Raw genomic sequence first — 20,237 nt, 5'->3', positions numbered from 1 at the left:
GGCCTGCTTGCTTGCTGACCACAGGCACAACAGGGGTGTGTATTCATTACGCCGATTATGTTACAAAACATTTTGCAACGAAAAAAAGGTAGGTCCCTCCCCGTTTTGTTTAGCTTTCTTGCCGTTTGGTTCTTATACGGTAAACGGTTTCCGTTGCAAGACGTAATGAATACAACCCAGAAAGATAGCAGAAAAATTGCCAATTTCGCCAGAGCGCCCCGCCCTTATGACGGTTGTCAGGGCACTTTGTTGCTAGGGAAAATTGTAAAGGGAATGAGGATGAAAGCCGAGGTTAGAAGGGATCCAGCTTTTGTCAAATTAACGTCAGATTTGACTTTTCGTAGCAGGTTAGGAGAATTTACGCAGCATGTTTTGAGAATTAAAATAAGGTTAGGAAAAGGTTTAGGGTTAGCTAAAATGTAAAACAAAACAACAACAAAAAAACTTATAGCGTTAATTTGACAAAAGCTGGATCCCTTCTAGCCATGACCAGGTTAGGGGGCTTGGCCTTGCTTAATGAGTCAATCCGGAAGTAGGGTGGAGCGTGTACAATTAGGTGGTGTCAAATGAAAAATACCATCAAGAGCCAGTGAAACACGCATACTGGCTTGGACGGAATTGGTAGGAGAACAGCGGTGAAAAGGACGATGCTTATCGCAAATTCACCTCTGTGAATTCCTATGTTGATATATATATAAAAAACTGAACACAAATGGCGGATCCAATGTAGTGAGCATTGGCAGTGAGGGGTGAAAGAGGGGAGGAAATGGGAACTGGACGTACAGTGAGGCACTGACACCGGTGGGCAAAACGGAGAGGAATTAAAGTGAGAGTAAAGACGATCCAACTGAAAAACCATTATTCGACATCCAAGCTGGCTTTCCAGATAGCAAGCAACACGTCCTACTGGGGCAAGGGGCAAATGACAAAAGGTGAGGTGGGAATTGTACTCTTGCTTAGCTAACGTTAGTTGTCAGAAGCTAGTTTGATCAATTGGACTTTATTTATCTAGCCGTGAGCTAGGTCGTTATGGAACTAGCTAGCTAACATTTGATTTATGAACAGCTCGATTGCTAACTTGGCTAGCTAGAATGTAAGCTAGCTAACGTTAACAATATGGAGATGTTCAAATATTGCCATTTCTAATTCAAATTGTGGTTGCAATGGTGTGCAGACATTCAGTCTCGGTCATGCAATCAATCACATGCACTAGTTAGCTGGTAATTACAGTGAGGGATCACAAGCTACCTAGTAAGTTAGCTTGCTTGCCATTTGGTCTTTGAAATTGTAAAATAGTTGTAAGTTGGTCACAACGTTTGTTATTCAAACGATTGTAGCCATTTTCTGATATTACATTATTAATTTGGGAATTACGTTTGCCAAGTTGTTGCTGTGTAAAATGTATCTTAGACAGGCAAGCGATAGTCGAACTACAATGTAGCTAGCTGTCAAAACAAAAGTAACGAAGTGACACGGATACAGTTCAGTTGCCTTGGCTGAATTCAGCTTGCTTTTCTTTCTCAAATACTGATGACCAGTTTTGTTTAGTATGCAACTCTTCTCTAGGACACGTATACTTTACTTTAATAACAAACCCGATTCCAGCTAGGCTAGTCTTCAGTTGAACTTCGACCTTCTAATTTTAGACTTTTAACCTACCAGGTACTTACACGTTTCAGTAAAGGAGGGCGTAAAAAGGAGGTTAACGTATCAAATGGCTCTGTTCGTGACAGTGAGCAACAATTCCCTCCCATTCCTTATTTTCTCCCACCCCCTTTGTCATCCTGCAAACTTTCTGATGTGTTGAAAGAGATACTGGGAGAACTAGACAGCTCTGCTTCAGGTACTGTAGAACAATACTTTTTACACCTTTTGGCGCCTCCTTTCAAGCCTGACTTTCTCCTTTGTCTTTTCTGTAACTTGTATCTTACAATGCTACCATAGATTGTGAAGTTATTGCCCTCTCCCTCTTTTAATTCCCTCTTTGATGTTTCTATCAACAAGTCTATGCTGTCTATTCCTCTGTCCTCGAACCCTGAAACCTCTAGTGCAGTACCTCCTTTTTTTTCTCTTTCTTTGCATTTTTCCCTCAACTGCTCCATTCCCTCGTTCACTCACCCTATAACTGTCTAGTGTTGCAATCCTACCATGTCTAGGCTACGTGTTTGAAGTCGTGTGTTTCTGATGTAATGTTAACATTGTGTGTGGTAGTGAGTGTCAGCTGGAATAGATTTACTGTAGCTCTTGGTGTCCCATGGTGAGATGGGTAGATTAGCCTCTGTTGAATTTGTTGCCGTTTTGAGCACCCAGGAAATGAGAGGTGAACCAATTAGCTCTCTGATATACATTTCCTGAAAGTCTAAAGTAAATGTAGTCCTTTAGGGAGAGGCGTTGAGCCATGAGGTCTTGCTGTTCATTTGAGCAATATGAGATGGAATGGAGTTCCATGCAATAATGGCTCTATATAATACTGTACGCTTTCTTGAATTTGTTCTGGGGACTGTGAAAAGACCCCTGGTGGCATTTCTGGTGGGGTAAGTGTGTCAGAGCTGTGAAAAGACCCCTGGTGGCATGTCTGATGGGGTAAGTGTGTCAGAGCTGTGAAAAGACCCCTGGTGGCATGTCTGGTGGGGTTAGTGTGTCAGAGCTGTGAAAAGACCCCTGGTGGCATGTTTGGTGGGTAAGTGTGTCAGAGCTGTGTGTAAGTTGACTACGCAAACAATTTGGGATTTTCAACACATGTTTCTTATAAAAAGAAAAGTGATGCAGTCAGTCTATCCTCAACTCTTAGCCAAGAGAGACTGGCATGCATAGTATTTATAACAGCCCTCTGAATACAATGAAGAGCAAGACGTGCCGCTCTGTTCTGGGCCAGCTGAAGATAAACTAGGTCTTTCCTTGCAGCACTCGACCACATGACTGGACAATAATCAAGATAAGACAAAACTAGAGCCTGCAGGACTTGCTTTTTGGAAGTTGGTGTCAAAAAAGCAGAGCATCTCTTTATTACGACAGACCTCTCCCCATCTTTACTTCCATTGAATCTATATGTTTTGACCATGACAGTTTGCAATCTAAGGTAACGCCAAGTAATTTAGTCTCCTCAACTTGTTCAACAGCCACACCATTCATTACCAGATTCAGCTGAAAAAAAAGAAGAAAAAAAAGGTATAGAACTTGTATTGTACCAAATACAACGCTCTTAGTTTTAGAGATGTTCAGGACCAGTTTATTACTGGCCACCCATTCCAAAACAGACTGCAACTCTTTGTTAAGGGTTTCAGTGACTTCATTTGCTGTGGTTGCAGATGTGTTGAATCATTGTTTAATGCCACTGGCAGGTCATTGTTAAAAATCGAAAAGAGTAGAGGGCCTAGTGAGCTGCCCTGCAGTACACCACACTTTACATGTTTGACATTAGAGAAGCTTCCATTAAAGAAAACCCTTTTGAGTTCTATTAGATGGCTCAGAATCCACGATATGGCAGAGGTTGAAAATCAATCAATCAATCAATTTTATTTTATATAGCCCTTCTTACATCAGCTAATATCTCGAAGTGCTGTACAGAAACCCAGCCTAAAACCCCAAACAGCTAGTAATGCAGGTGTAGAAGCACGGTGGCTAGGAAAAACTCCCTAGAAAGGCAAAACCTAGGAAGAAACCTAGAGAGGAACCAGGCTATGAGGGGTGGCCAGTCCTCTTCTGGCTGTGCCGGGTGGAGATTATAACAGAACCATGCCAAGATGTTCAAAAATGTTCATAAGTGACAAGCATGGTCAAATAATAATCAGGAATAAATCTCAGTTGGCTTTTCATAGCCGATCATTAGAGTTTAAAACAGCAGGTCTGGGACAGGTAGGGGTTCCATAACCGCAGGCAGAACAGTTTAAACTGGAATAGCAGCAAGGCCAGGCGGACTGGGGATAGCAAGGAGTCACCACGGCCGGTAGTCCCGACGTATGGTCCTAGGGCTCAGGTCTCTCAGTTGGCTTTTCATAGCCGATCATTTAGAGTTGAAAACAGCAGGTCTGGGACAGGTAGGGGTTTCGTAGCCGCAGGCAGAACAGTTGAAACTGGAATAGCAGCAAGGCCAGGCGGACTGGGGGCAGCAGGGTGTCATCATGCCCGGTAGTCCTGACGTATGGTCCTAGGGCTCAGGTTCTCAGAGAGAAAGAGAGAACGAGAGAATTAGAGAGAGCATACTTAAATTCACACAGGACACTGGATAAGACAGGAGAAGTACTCCAGGTATAACCAACTAACCCCAGCCCCCCGACACATAAACTACTGCAGCATAAATACTGGAGGCTGAGACAGGAGCGGTCCGGAGACACTGTGGCCCCATCCGAAGAAACCCCCGGACAGGGCCAAACAGGAAGGATATAACCCCACCCACTCCGCCAAAGCACAGCCCCCGCACCACTAGAGGGATATCCCCAACCACCAACTTACAATCCTGAGACAAGGCCGAGTATAGCCCACAGAGGTCTCCACCACAGCACAAACCAAGGGGGGGGGGGGGCGCCAACCCAGACAGGAAGATCACGTCAGTAACTCAACCCACTCAAGTGACGCACCCCTCCCAGGGACGGCATGAAAGAGCACCAGCAGGCCAGTGACTCAGCCCCTGCAACAGGGTTAGAGGCAGAGAACCCCAGTGGAGAGGGGAACCGGCCTGGCAGAGACAGCAAGGGCTGTTCGTTGCTCCAGCCTTTCCGTTCACCTTCACACTCCTGGGCCAGACTACACTCAATCATATGACCTACTGAAGAGATAAGTCTTCAGTAAAGACTTAAAGGTTGAGACCGAGTCTGCGTCTCTCACATGGGTAGGCAGACTGTTCCATAAAAATGGAGATCTAAGCCATAACACATACGTTTTTTCAACAACAGGTTATGGTCAATAATATCAAAAGCTGCACTGAAATCTAACAGTACAGCTCCCACAATCTTCTTATTATCAATTTCTTTCAACCAATCAGTAATTTGTGTCAGTGCAGTACATGTTGAGTGCCCTTCTCTATAAGCATGCTGAAAGTCTGTTAATTTGTTTTACAGAGAAATAGCGTTGTATTTGGTCAAACACAATTCTTTACAACCGTTTGCTAAGAGCTGGCAGCAAGCTTATAGGTCTGCTGTTGATGTGTATTTTTAATGGATTATCAGATAAAATTGAGTTAATCATGAACATATAGTTAACATTCTTTGTGGCTAACTGAATTGGGCCGTTTGTTTTTGTCTCTCTCTTCAAACACAGTGAAGGGTTGAATAGAGTTTGGGCTAGACCTTTGTCTCCTTGGTATCTTCTTGATTTGATTACAGCTTGAGGTTTGTGTAATTTAGGGCCTTGTCATGTTTAAACTAAACATGAGTGTGTGTGCAAGACAGGGGAGCGGGTGATTGGTTGGAGTAATAGTTCAGCCGTCCTTTGGGACAAAGGAAGTGGGCGGAGCAATAAAAGAGCGGGAAAACTGAAGAGGACTATATAAGATGGAGGGAGACCCTCTTAAGTGTGTGTGCCCCTCTGCAGACGGGTATCGGCTTTGTTGAAAACTTTAATAAAGTCATTTCTTGATGCAACAAAAACTCTGTAAGACCGTATTTGTAATAAAGTATGGTGGTTATTTTCCACAACACTGTTAGAACCAGTAAAGGCTGCTTTACCACTCTTGGGTAGCGGAATTACTTTGGCTTCCCTCCAGGCCTGAGGACAAAGACTTTCCTCTAGACTCAGATTAAAGATATGACAGATAGGAGTGGCTATAGAGTCAGCTACCATCCACAGTAGCTTTCCATCTAAGTTGTCAATGCCAGGAGGTTTGCCATTATTGATCGTTAACAATTATTTTTCCACCTCTCTCACACTAACTTTACAAAATTCAAACTTGCAATGATTTTCTTTCATTATTTGTTTTTTTTATGCATGAATATGAAGACTCACTGTTCGCTCACTGTAGCTAAGTATCTCAATAGTCCTTTCGTAAACACTTAGATTAGAGTGGTTAACGCTAGAGGCACACTACTAGACCGCTTCAGCTAACACCTGATATAATTCACAACTATCCATGTCGTCGATGCTATCCATCTGGTAAGGCTGGCTGCAATCAGTCACTAAAAAGCTACATAGTTTAATGCAACTTCATATCCAAATTCGGGAAAATGCAAAGTATGGATGGCAATGTTTTGTTTTGTTGGGGATTCCCCCTCTAGCGTTCTTCCTTCTTTACTTCTTACAGGGAACAACCGAACTCTGACCAATCAGCACGGCTTTGAATGTTGCTAGGTTTCTTGTGGGCGTGGTTTTGCACCAAGTTTGGCGTGAATAAAAAGGACGCACCTGTTCGCCCGTGTTTCTCTGTTTGTTAGATAGTGTTCTCTGTACCTGTTTCCCCCATGTCTCTCTGTCTGCTATATACTGTGTTCTCAGTACCTGTTCCCCCCATGTCTCTCTGTCTGCTATATACTGTGTTCTCAGTACCTGTTCCCCCATGTCTCTCTGTCTGCTATATACTGTGTTCTCAGTACCTGTTCCCCCATGTCTCTCTGTCTGCTATATACTGTGTTCTCAGTACCTGTTCCCCCCATGTCTCTCTGTCTGCTATATACTGTGTTCTCAGTACCTGTTCCCCCATGTCTCTGTCTGCTATATACTGTGTTCTCAGTACCTGTTCCCCCATGTCTCTCTGTCTGCTATATACTGTGTTCTCAGTACCTGTTCCCCCATGTCTCTCTGTCTGCTATATACTGTGTTCTCAGTACCTGTTCCCCCCATGTCTCTCTGTCTGCTATATACTGTGTTCTCAGTACCTGTTCCCCCATGTCTCTGTCTGCTATATACTGTGTTCTCAGTACCTGTTCCCCCATGTCTCTCTGTCTGCTATATACTGTGTTCTCAGTACCTGTTCCCCCATGTCTCTCTGTCTGCTATATACTGTGTTCTCAGTACCTGTTCCCCCCATGTCTCTCTGTCTGCTATATACTGTGTTCTCAGTACCTGTTCCCCCATGTCTCTGTCTGCTATATACTGTGTTCTCAGTACCTGTTCCCCCATGTCTCTGTCTGCTATATACTGTGTTCTCAGTACCTGTTCCCCCATGTCTCTCTGTCTGCTATATACTGTGTTCTCAGTACCTGTTCCCCCATGTCTCTCTGTCTGCTATATACTGTGTTCTCAGTACCTGTTCCCCCCATGTCTCTCTGTCTGCTATATACTGTGTTCTCAGTACCTGTTCCCCCATGTCTCTGTCTGCTATATACTGTGTTCTCAGTACCTGTTCCCCCATGTCTCTGTCTGCTATATACTGTGTTCTCAGTACCTGTTCCCCCATGTCTCTCTGTCTGCTATATACTGTGTTCTCAGTACCTGTTCCCCCATGTCTCTCTGTCCTCCTGCTGTAGGCCTATAGCTTGTTGTAAAATATCAGGATATTTCAGGATGTACCCTAGGCTAGTCTGGTGATGATGTGGTCAGGACCTGGACCTGTTGAAAGGATTATCTTGGATGCACTAAATAGTAAAACTCTGATCCCAGGTCTGCAAGATAGTTGACCATGTTTTCTGTGATATCTATGCCTTATTTGATGGAATTGGACTTTGTCATTTCAGCACATTTTCAGTAATTTGAAAGCTGTCCAAATATGATCCCTGACCTGGTTATGAAGCTTGGATATTATTTGGTCAGCTTGTTGCTATTGAAATGTTAACTCCACACGTATTTACAACATTCTAAATCCAAATAGAAAAGGTGCCACGTTTGTGTGAGCTGTGAGCTGTGAGGGAAAGCTTGAGTTCTTTTTAAATCTTCAGCATATTGCTTTTGTGCAGTGCTCTCTTCTCAAAAACCCATTTATTAGAGTGATTGGTTCATCAAGAACTGTCATAATACTTGACTGAATAATAGTGAATCATGACTCGGCTAGCCTATTTCTTCACTTTTAAAGCAAGACGAACCAACTTTAACAGCTAATATGTACCGGGTGTGCTACACGTGTTCTCAGCCTATCATACCATCTGGTATGTTGGTGTATGACCTCATGTGATCAGTTATTGACAACAAACCCTGTTCAAACAGAAATACTTTTTAAAAAATCGATCTGAATGAAACTTTTTAAACTTTTAAAATCTATGCCAATAATCAGTGTGATATAGACCCAGTCAGCCAGGAGCTGAGGATTGGGATTTATGAAGCTACCTAAGACTATTGAGAAGCACCCCAAGTCGATCCACTGAAATAGTGCACATTCAATCCCTCTGGTCCCTAAATCTGTCCCGGCAGGCAGACAGGCAGGCAGGCAGACAGGCAGGCAGACAGGCAGACAGGCAGACAGGCAGACAGGCAGGCAGGCAGGCAGGCAGGCAGGCAGACAGGCAGGCAGACAGGCAGGCAGGCAGACAGGCAGGCAGACAGGCAGACAGGCAGGCAGACAGACTGACTGTCCATATGCAGGTTTAATATATTGTTAGGGGGATTCTTGGGCAGGAAACTGTTTCCATTTTTTGTGAAATTGGGTCTGCATCCCAAATTGTACCCTATTCCCTATTATGTGCACTCCTTTTAGACCAGGGCCCAAAGATTCACTATAGGGGATGGGGTGCTTTTTGGGCGCTCCCAGGGTTTGGTGGCAGCAGCAGGTTGGTGTTTATAAATGGAAGTGTGTCGTGAATCTTAACGATGTAAACAATCTGGTTTCTGCTCATCTGGAGAAACCTGCCGGTGGTGATCCATAACGAGAGGTCCTGCAGTGTCTGTGTCCCAAATGGCAACCTGTTCCCTATATAGTGTACTACCTCTGACCTGGGTCCATAGGGGACCATAGGACTCTGGTCAAAAGTAGTGCCATCTGGGGAAACATACCATTTGGGACCCGCACAGTGTGTGTTTTTGTCTTTCCCAGAAGGCTGAAACTGCTAGCGCTTTCGTGCTGTGTTTGTTTCCATCAACAGAGACCATATGAGAGGGTCCAATTGTGATATTCATTAAGGGCTGTGTATTAGCTTCGAGTGTGATCAAATTTGATTTGTCACATGCGCCGAATACAACAGGTGTAGACCTTGGCGTGAAATGCTTCCTTCAGTCAGGACTACTGTTGCTACGGATGCTGGCAGGTGTACACTATATTACCAAAAGTATGTGGACACCTGCTCGTCGAACATCTCATTCCAAAATCATGGGCATTAATATGGAGTTGGTCCCCCCTTTGCTACTATAACAGCCTCCACTCTTATGGGAAGGCTTTCCACTAGATGTTGGAACATTGCTGCGGGGACTTGCTTCCATTCAGCGTCGAGCATCAGTGAGTTCGGCACTGATGTTGGGCGATTAGGCCTGGCTCGCAGTTGGTGTTCCAATTAATCCCAAAGGTGTTAGATGGGGTTGAGGTCAGGGCTCTGTGCAGGCCAGTCAAGTTCTTCCACACCGATCTCGACAAACCATTTCTGTATGGACCTTGCTTTGTGCACAGGGGCATTCTCATGCTGAAACAGGAAAGGGCCTTCCTCAAACTGTTGCCACAAAGTTGGAAGCACAGAATTGTTAAGTGCCTTGCTCAAGGGCACATCGACAGATTTTTCACCTAGTCGGCTTGGGGATTAGAACCAGCGACGCTCTTAACCACAAAGCTACCTGCCGCCCCATCTAGAATGTCATTGTATTCTGTAGCATTAAGATTTCCCTTCACTGGAACTAAGGGGCCTAGCCCGAACCATGAAAAACAGCCCCAGACCATTATTCCTCCTCCACCAAAATTTACAGTTGGCACTATGCATTCGGGCAGGTAGCGTTCTCCTGGCATCCGCCAAACCCAGATTAGTCTGTTGGACTGCCAGATGGTGAAGCGTGATTAATCACTCCAGAGAACGCGTTTCCACTGCTCCAGAGTCCAATGGAGCTTTACACCACTCCAGCCGACGCTTGGCATTGCGCATGCTTATCTTAGGCTTGTGTGCGGCTGCTCGGCCATGGAAACCCATTACATGAAGCTCTCAATGAACAGTTGTTGTGCTGACGTTGCTTCCAGAGGCAGTTTGGAAGTGAGTGCTTACGCGCTTCAGCACTCGGTGGTCCTGTTCTGCGAGCTGGTGTGGCCTACCACTTCGCAGCTGAGCCGTTGTTGCTCCTAGATGTTTCCACTTCACAATAACAGCACTTACAGTTGGCCCGGGGGCAGCTCTAGCAGGGCAGAAATTTGACAAACTGACTTGTTGGAAAGGTGGCATCCTATGACGGTGCCACGTTGAAAGTCACTCAGCTCTTTAGTAAGGACATTCTACTGCCAATGTTTGTCTATGGAGATTGCATGGCGGTGTGCTCGATTTTATACACCTGTCAGCAACAGGTGTGTCTGAAATAGCCGAAACCACTAATTTGAAGGGGTGTCCACATATGTTTGTTATCCCAGAGGCTCCCTGTGGAGCTGGGTGGATACATTTAAATCATTTGAATATGACAGAGGGATCCTTTGGTTACTGTCCAGTTAACAGGCTTTTAAAAATCTCCATTAAATAGAAAAGGTTGGTGTTAGCCTAAGTGTCTGGACATTAGGTCTACAATTGGGTTTAACACCAAACGCTACAACGACAGTCTGCAGAAGTGCTTTAGCTTTAAAATATGTGCTGACAGGATGTCCTGTTCCTCTGTGATACTCAGGCAGATGGGTCCTGTTCCTCTGTGATACTCCGGCTGATGGGTCCTGTTCCTCTGTGAAACTCAGGTTGATGGGTACATAATATGGTAATACATTCAGCTGTACACTGATCCTAATAAAGGTAGTGAAAATTAAGCTATTCCAGTACTGAACCTCACAGCTTGATTCATAAGCACGGACCCTGAACAGAGTTTAACATCTTGATTCATAGGCTCAACACACACAATCGTTTTATGGTGACACTGGTGCGCAATGATGAGGCAACAGCCGCAAGATTTGTGGTTCGACCATCCCCTACTGAACAGTTTGGGTCGTGTTCTGATTCTGCTCAATGATACAGTTGGCAATTTCTAGATAATAGAAAACTCCAGTAATAACCTAATCTGTCAAGAAATACACTGTTTTTGTGATCATATAGTGCTTGTTTATTTCAGACTGTTTCACTGATAGCAAAAAATGAGAACTGAAATGTACTAAACTGATGCTAACACACGTTGTTGTTCTCTCTCTCCTCTGTTTCAGGGTGATGGCAGAGGGATAACTGACTCTCAGCCCCTCCACCCCTACGTGACCCTGTTTCTCCTTTTTTTTTATCTGATCCAAACACCCCTCTCCTCTCCCCCTGTTTTTCTCAATTTCCTCTCGCCTCAACTCACTCTCCTGCCCCACTGTTTCATGGAGGAGAGCCAAACCAATACAACAACACACTGGGTTAATACACACGTCTCCATCCATCTGTCTCTGCAATAGAGGTTCTGGATCATTCTCCTGTCATGTTATCCGTCACACTCAATGATTGGATGAGCAGTAAGGATCATGTGATCGGACCTCTGTTCTCTCCACCCTTATTGGACGTCTTCTCTTTCTCATTTTTGTGATTGGTTTGGACCCTATTGGCTGTTGTCATTTCAACACTGTCCCCCCCCCTCCGCTGTTTTCTTCTCCTCACGGTAGTCCATCCTCTGATGTCATTGGGCCATGGTTCGCAAGAGAGGTTCCCTTATCTTGTGTGGAGCTTTCCTATTCGTCGCTTGCAATGGCTTGCTTCTCCTTTTCCTTTGGGGACGGCCTCCCATTGGTCGATTTGGGGAAGTGGGAGGGGCTGAGCCAGGGGGAAGGGAAGAATGGGGAGTGGCCAAAAGAAAAGGGGGTGGGACTAATCTGGCTGGCGAGGTGATCCGATTGGCAGAGGAGATAGAATCGGAACTCGAGACCCAGAAGAAACTTCTGAAGCAGATCCAGAGTCACAGGTCACTATGGGAAAAGAGGAAAGAGATGGGAAAAAGAGAGACGGATGGAGGGAAAATAGAAGAGAAAGGGAAACACAAACCGTCGCCACGGTTACCTCCAAAGGACGGCTCTGAAAACAAGGACCAAAGTCAAGAAAGAATTACACAGGAATTTGTTGCAGCAGTCCCAGACCCTAAAGTAGACACAAAACCGGACAATGACATAAAAGAACTGACCAACCACACCAAATTGGATGTATCTGTCACCATCCCACAAGTTGTCATTCCCATATTGGTTATCGCCTGTGACAGGGTGACTGTGAAAAGGAGTCTTGACAAATTGATACAATACCGCCCCTCTGCAGAACTCTATCCAATCATAGTTAGCCAGGACTGCGGCCATGCTGAGACAGCCCGCGTGATTGGCTCATATGGCAGTCAGGTGACCCACATTAGCCAACCAGACCACTCGGACATCCGGGTACGGCCGGAGCACAGGAAGTTCCAGGGTTACTATAAGATTGCCAGACACTACCGCTGGGCCCTCAACCAGGTGTTCAACACACTCTCTCACTCCACCGTGGTGATCGTTGAAGATGATTTGGAGGTAAGTGAACACTAACTGAAGTCCATACACCTCTGTCTGCATGCACTGTAATTGAGGAATGGATTTAAAGTGCACCACAGTCTGAATGTCTTGGACTCATTGATTAGAAGTGCCAGAGTTTCTGGTGACTTGTGGCTCAATAGAAGTATCTAGGAGCCTTGGATGTGGCTCAAAGGAGTCTATCTCCTGTTTTGTGTAGCGTGAGGCAGCTTGATGTACAAGGACACTCCCTGGACAGGACACTAGTGTATCGCAGGGCATTGGGTCCCATTTTTACAGCCTTTGGTAGGACTCGGCCGGAAATCGAACTCCCAACCTTCCAATCTCAGGGCGGACACGCTAACCACAAAGCCAGTTGGTCAGTATAGTATGTCTATAAAGCAGCACTGGATTCCTCACCTAGGCCTAATTGATGAATCCAGTGCTGCTTTTTAGTTACACTCCAACATCCAGCCCGACCCTGTGGCCTACAACAAAACATCAAGTACTCCATTTACAGCACTAAGCTTTAGACAACCCCCCCACCCCCCGCTCCCTGCAACAGGGGCAGAATATGCCTTCCGTCTGCCTGCTCTCCACGTTCCATAGGTTTAGATGGGAAGGTTACGTCATTCCATCAGACTCACATTGACATTTGGGATAACGATGATGAAAGTTGATCCTAAAATGTTCCTCGTTTGCACAGCACATTCATTGGGACAACCTGAAACATAGTTTTGCCTTTTTATTAAGATTTATATTAATCTAGGGTAATTACTAGTCTAGTGTGACCAGTGGTTAGCCACTTTGTTCTGTGAAGGTCCAGTAATGCACATCAACAAGACTCATTTCAGGGAAGCCTCTATAAGCGTCTGTATACCAAAATAACTTAGTCAAGCGTGCATACATCTTTTTTTGTTGTTGTATGGATGGTCCCAGTGGGAATCAAACCAACAACCCTGGCGTTACAAGCTCCATGCTCTACCAAGATGGCCAGAGAGGACCCGTTTGTCATATTTAGATCACTAAACTGACCTCAAGCCAGTAGGTAAATCATGCCAAGATGGCCAGAGAGGACCCGTTTGTCATATTTAGATCACTAAACTGACCTCAAGCCAGTAGGTAAATCATGCCAAGATGGCCAGAGAGGACCCGTTTGTCATATTTAGATCACTAAACTGACCTCAAGCCAGTAGGGGAATCATGCCAAGATGTCCAGGGAGGAGTGAGAGCGGTGCACAGTAGGAACAGAGAGAGGGAACAGGTCTTAATCACAGTGTCCAGTTCAGTGGGCCGCTGTAATCCTGGTTTGCGTTCCCAGATGAACACATTTTAACTGATTTTAGTGGATTTACCACGTTGACACCGAGCAGAGGGGCGTGAGGACAGATCCTTCCCATCCTGCACTGCCCCGCTCATCCGCCATCAATTCAGACCAAGGCTACGTCCCAAATGGCCCCCTATCCCCTATATACAGTGGGGGAAAAAAAGTATTTAGTCAGCCACCAATTGTGCAAGTTCTCCCACTTAAAAAGATGAGAGAGGCCTGTAATTTTCATCATAGGTACACGTCAACTATGACAGACAAAATGAGGAAAAAAAATCCAGAAAATCACATTGTAGGATTTTTAATGAATTTATTTGCAAATTATGGTGGAAAATAAGTATTTGGTCACCTACAAACAAGCAAGATTTCTGGCTCTCACAGACCTGTAACTTCTTCTTTAAGAGGCTCCTCTGTCCTCCACTCGTTACCTGTATTAATGGCACCTGTTTGAACTTGTTATCAGTATAAAAGACACCTGTCCACAACCTCAAACAGTCACACTCCAAACTCCACTATGGCCAAGACCAAAGAGCTGTCAAAGGACACCAGAAACAAAATTGTAGACCTGCACCAGGCTGGGAAGACTGAATCTGCAATAGGTAAGCAGCTTGGTTTGAAGAAATCAACTGTGGGAGCAATTATTAGGAAATGGAAGACATACAAGACCACTGATAATCTCCCTCGATCTGGGGCTCCACGCAAGATCTCACCCCGTGGGGTCAAAATGATCACAAGAACGGTGAGCAAAAATCCCAGAACCACACGGGGGGACCTAGTGAATGACCTGCAGAGAGCTGGGACCAAAGTAACAAAGCCTACCATCAGTAACACACTACGCCGCCAGGGACTCAAATCCTGCAATGCAAGACGTGTCCCCCTGCTTAAGCCAGTACATGTCCAGGCCCGTCTGAAGTTTGCTAGAGTGCATTCGGATGATCCAGAAGAGGATTGGGAGAATGTCATATGGTCAGATGAAACCAAAATAGAACTTTTTGGTAAAAACTCGTCGTGTTTGGAGGACAAAGAATGCTGAGTTGCATCCAAAGAACACCATACCTACTGTGAAGCATGGGGGTGGAAACATCATGCTTTGGGGCTGTTTTTCTGCAAAGGGACCAGGACGACTGATCTGTGTAAAGGAAAGAATGAATGGTGCCATGTATCGTGAGATTTTGAGTGAAAACCTCCTTCCATCAGCAAGGGCATTGAAGATGAAACGTAGCTGGGTCTTTCAGCATGACAATGATCCCAAACACACCGCCCGGGCAACGAAGGAGTGGCTTCGTAAGAAGCATTTCAAGGTCCTGGAGTGGCCTAGCCAGTCTCCAGATCTCAACCCCATAGAAAATCTTTGGAGGGAGTTGAAAGTCCGTGTTGCCCAGCGACAGCCCCAAAACATCACTGCTCTAGAGGAGATCTGCATGGAGGAATGGGCCAAAATACCAGCAACAGTGTGTGAAAACCTTGTGAAGACTTACAGAAAACGTTTGACCTGTGTCATTGCCAACAAAGGGTATATAACAAAGTATTGAGAAACTTTAGTTATTGACCAAATACTTATTTTCCACCATAATTTGCAAATAAATTCATTAAAAATCCTAAAATGTGATTTTCTGGAAAAATAATTCTCAATTTGTCTGTCATAGTTGACGTGTGCCTATGATGAAAATTACAGGCCTCTCTCATCTTTTTAAGTGGGAGAACTTGCACAATTGGTGGCTGACTAAATACTTTTTTCCCCCACTGTACTGCAGCACTACTTTTAAACAGGGTCCATAGGGCTCTAGTCAAAAGTAGTGCACTATATAGGGGATACATGTGCCATTTGGGATGCAGGCCAAATTAAACTGCCAGCTGGTTGAACAAATTGTCAGGAAACAAACTGCATCGGCAGAATTCGTCGTGAGTTACAGGAAATTATCAAAACAACAGAGTTGCTGCCATGAATCACCAGTTAAAAGCTTCTAGGCTAAACTTTGCACCCCTAAATCAAACATTGAGAAACTGAGGGGGAAAATGTACTGGGAAACAGTTACTTTTCTACATATTGTGACTACCAACCTGAAGACCCATTTATCATGTTTGCTTTGGCTAGTCATTTCGTGTTGACGTACTATTGGCATTGTATTAATCAGAAAGCCCAACATTTTGGACCCTATGGGTGGTTATCAGGCCTGCTAAGTTCTTGTCCTTTTTTGTCATTAGACTTGCATTGCATGGATTCATACTGCAGATGCAGTTTTCACAGCCAGTCGATTGTTGGCAAGAGCAGAAACAAACATGTTTGGTAGTATTGGTTATTGTTTGGCATTACAATGAGTGACAGAGTTGACATGATGTCACAAACAGATCTGGGACCTGACTACAGTTTTCATAATTGCATGACAAATAGTGATGCAGGATATATACTGAATAATTCCTTATAACTGGAAGGAAAACATACTAAAAGACAAGTTATCCTACTGTAAAACTGATCCAAAGCTTCTCTGTCCCGTCCAGGTGGCCCCTGACTTCTTCGAGTACTTCCGCGCCCTGCACCCCATCTTGACCTCTGACCCCACCCTGTGGTGTGTGTCTGCCTGGAACGACAACGGCCGAGATGGCCTGGTGGACCCTGGGAAGGCGGACCTCCTCTACAGGACAGACTTCTTCCCTGGGCTGGGCTGGATGCTGTTGAAGGACGTCTGGGCCGAACTAGAGCCCAAGTGGCCCGCGGCCTTCTGGGACGACTGGATGCGTCACCCCGAGCAGCGTAAAGAGCGCTCCTGCATCCGCCCAGAGATCTCCAGAACTATAACCTTCGGACGCAAGGGTGTCAGCTTGGGTCAGTTCTTCGACCAGTACCTACGCTACATTAAACTCAACACTGACTTTGTGCCTTTCACCAAACAGGATCTGTCTTACTTGATGAAGGAGAAGTTCGATGTGACCTTTGTGAAGGAGGTTTACAGCGCCCCCCTAATTAAGGTGGAGGAGCTACAACAAGGGGGTGGTTTGACGCGAACGGGTCCGTACCGGGTGCAATATTCCAGCCGGGAGAGTTTTAAAGTCCTGGCCCGTAACTTAGGGGTTATGGATGACTTGAAATCGGGGGTTCCCCGTGCAGGTTACAGGGGCGTGGTCAGCTTCCTGTCCCGTGGACGACGGGTCTTCTTGACCCCACCTGAGGGATGGACAAAGTACGACATCAGCTGGAGCTGAGAGGTTTGGACAGGACGTTAGTGTGAACGGTATCGAAGACCGACTCGAGAGAGGGGAACACCCTCTCAAACCAAAGAAAACAAAAACAAGGTCACATGAAGGAACTGAAACTAAACAAAACAGACAGGCTTGGTGGGTGGAAGGATTGGATAGAAGTAGGGTGGGTGGGTGGATTGGATAGAAGTAGGGTGGGTGGATTGGATAGAAGTAGGGTGGGTGGGTGGGTGGATTGGATAGAAGTAGGGTGGGTGGGTGGGTGGAGGAGAGGAGTAAGGCACTCCTTGTTTTATGAGTGAACCTGAATGCAGTGTGACACAGGGAACCTGAATGCAGTGTGACACAGGGAACCTGAATGCAGTGTGACACAGGGAACCTGAATGCAGTGTGACACAGGGAACCTGAATGCAGTGTGACACAGGGAACCTGAATGCAGTGTGACACAGGGAACCTGAATGCAGTGTGACACAGGGAACCTGAATGCAGTGTGACACAGGGAACAGCCCAGGGAATGAAACCACAAAGTCTCTCTCACAGAAAGTAAGAACCATTTAGTGCTTGGTTGTTCTCCTGCTAGAGCTGGTCTAAGAAAGGTTTACTGTTCGCTTCAACGCAATGTCTTAAACTAAATCTAAAGTTCTGGACAGCCACAACCACAAGTTTGATTACATTGATTGGGAGGCCTCAGATGAGATTTTTGTCTTGTTCCCCGTGTCACCAGGTCTTAAAAGGAGAGGCCAATCCCCTCTCTGGTCACGTCCCAAATCGTACCCTTTTCCCTATTTAGTGCACTACTGTTGACCAGGGCTCATAGGGAAAAGGGTGCCATTTGGGACAGCCTCGGTCTACATTCTACTCAGAGCTCTACTTTAAAAGAACTTGCAGTCAAAAAGTGAACGAATCTGAGCGGTCAAAATATATTAGTTCGGTTGGTATTAATTAAACGAGTATTATAAATATGATTATCTAATTTGGTTTATTCATAAAATGAAAAGTACAATAAATGTTTTTTGGGGAAAGGCTATTTTGGGAATTATTTTATTTAGCTATCTTGTAAATGGTTTATAAAGAGATCATCCTACAAAATAGTCAGAGGTTCGTACATTGCCATGCGGCGCACCAGTTTAACACATTGTATGTGACATTCTGTTGATGTTGGCTGCATTCCGAATGGCACCCTATTTCCTAGAAAGGGAAGAGAGCCATTTGGGATGCAAATGCTGACTATACTTGAGTCCTTTTTGAAATGAAGGGTCGGTTGTAATTCCATGACATTCAAACGGTGGTCATCTACAGTTAGGTTTGTTGAAAAACCAATGATTACGATTGTTTTTACATGTTTTTCTTATTTAATTTTGCGATTTTACATGATTGGTGTAACTGGGTGATACATGAAGAGAAGGGGGATTATTAATGTACTGGATTTAGTTCTGGGTTGATTGATTCATATGTCCTTATGGTGAGAAAAAAACACTGCCTGACGTGTTTATAACTTTAATACGTTGCAAATAAAACTGACTATTTTGATATTTGTCCACTTATCCATTGTGTCTTATCTTTTGAGTGTCAGCAGTTTTCCAGACTAGTGACATAACACTAACGGATGTAAGTTTTATTGTTCCTGGTCATTTTCCAACAATCCTTTCCCATTTGTGCCTGTAACCTCTGTCTGCGTCACAAATGGCACCCTATTCCCTATATAGTGCACTACTTTTGATCAGAGCCCTATGGGCTATATAGGGAATAGGGTGCCATTCAGAATGCAACCCAGTCTAGGCTATCCCTCCCCACTTCCTTTCCCAGTCCACTCTTATCCTGTTGACTTCCTGCCCTATCTTGCTTCCTGTTTCACAAACAGTCTGGTCACCTTACAATCCAGATTAGAAGAGCCTAGAGATCAATTGAGGTGCCTCAGCAAGCAGATTTAGACAAAGGAGGACAGTATTTAAGACTATTGGCCGACCCGACTGTGTTGATTCCCTGAAAAGTATTTATCTGAGACCTCAAAAGGATTATGTCCATAGTCTCTCTGGGCCATTTCAAATCAAGCCAGAGTCAGAGGCTAATACAGTGCCTTGCAAAAGTATTCATCCCCCTTGGTGTTTTTTCCTATTTTGTTACATTGCAACCTGTAACTTTAAATGGATTTTTATTTGGATTTCATGTAATGGACATACACAAAATAGTCCAAATTGGTGAAGTGAAATGAAAAAAATAACTTGCTTCAAAGAATTCTAAAAAAATTTAAATAAACGGAGAAGTGATGCGTGCATATGTATTCACCCCCTTTGCTATTAAGCCCCTAAATAAGATCTGGTGCAACCAGAAGTCACATAATTAGTTAAAGTCCAGCTTTGTGCAATCTAAGTGTCACTGATCTCAGTGTATACATGATCTGCCATAATTTGCAAATATACATACACACACACACCTGTTCTGAAAGGCCCCAGAGTCTGCAACACCACTAAGCAAGGGGCACCATGAAGACCAAGGAGCGCTCCAACAAGGTCAGGGACAAAGTTGTAGAGAAGTACAGATCAGGGTTGGGTTATAAAACAATATCTGAAACTTTGAACATCCCACCATTAAATCCATTATTAAAAAATGGAAAGAATATGGCACCACAACAAACCTGCCAAGAGAGGGCCGCCCACAAACTCACAGACCAGGCAAGGAGGACATTAATCAGAGAGGCAACAAAGAGACCAAAGATAACCCTGAAAGAGCTGCAAAGCTCCACAGCGGAGATTGGAGCATCTGTCCATAGGACCACTTTAAGCCGTACACTCCACAGAGCTGGGGCTTTACGGAAGAGTGTCCACAAAAAAGCCATTGCTTAAAGAAAAAAATAAGCAAACACGTTTGGTGTTCGCCAAAAGGCACGTGGGAGACTCCTCAAACAAATGGAAGAAGGTACTCTGGTCAGATTAGACTAAAATTGAGCTTTTTGGCCATCAAGGAAAACGCTATGTCTGGCGGAAACCCAACATTGGCAGGGACTGGGAAACTTGTCAGAATTGAAGGAATGATGGATGGCGCAAAATATAGGAAAAGTATTGAGGGAAACCTGTTTCAGTCTTCCAGAGATTTGAGACTGGGACGGAGGTTCACCTTCCAGCAGGACAATGACCATAAGCATACTGCTAAAGTAACATTTGAGTGGTTTAAGGGGAAACATTTAAATGTCTTGGAATGGTCTAGTCAAAGCCCAGACCTCAATCCAGTTGAGAATCTGTGGTATGACTTAAAGATTGC

The 20,237-nt window shown here is 44.7% G+C and overlaps 1 protein-coding gene across 3 annotated transcripts; it reads left to right on the top strand.

The window, feature by feature from the left end:
* Positions 1 to 586: 586 nt before the first annotated feature.
* Positions 587 to 17,187, top strand: LOC311122936 (alpha-1,3-mannosyl-glycoprotein 2-beta-N-acetylglucosaminyltransferase-like). 3 transcript variants are annotated; one of them, XM_084158119.1, is made up of 4 exons: positions 587 to 932; positions 1,663 to 1,843; positions 11,165 to 12,478; positions 16,284 to 17,187. In XM_084158119.1, exons 3-4 carry the CDS (start codon positions 11,621 to 11,623, stop codon positions 16,983 to 16,985), a joined length of 1,560 nt encoding a protein of 519 aa, XP_084014245.1. In that variant the 5' UTR covers positions 587 to 932; positions 1,663 to 1,843; positions 11,165 to 11,620; the 3' UTR covers positions 16,986 to 17,187. The 3 variants fall into 3 exon arrangements, with proteins under 3 accessions (XP_084014245.1, XP_084014246.1, XP_084014247.1); XM_084158120.1 differs by lacking the exon at positions 1,663 to 1,843; XM_084158121.1 differs by lacking the exons at positions 587 to 932; positions 1,663 to 1,843 and adding an exon at positions 10,645 to 10,728.
* Positions 17,188 to 20,237: the final 3,050 nt, after the last annotated feature.

The sequence above is a fragment of the Coregonus lavaretus genome (assembly GCF_964263955.1).
Source record: "Coregonus lavaretus genome assembly, chromosome: 3".
In the NCBI taxonomy this organism is placed as follows: Eukaryota; Metazoa; Chordata; class Actinopteri; order Salmoniformes; family Salmonidae; genus Coregonus; species Coregonus lavaretus.
This window is presented reverse-complemented; position numbering and strand designations above follow the sequence as displayed.

Coding starts and splice junctions, on each gene's coding strand:
- LOC311122936 (XM_084158120.1), top strand. CDS start 11,621: ATGGTTCGCAAGAGAGGTTCCCTTATCTTGTGTGGAGCTTTCCTATTC. Junction 12,479..16,283: donor TCGTTGAAGATGATTTGGAG/GTAAGTGAACAC, acceptor TGTCCCGTCCAG/GTGGCCCCTGACTTCTTCGA.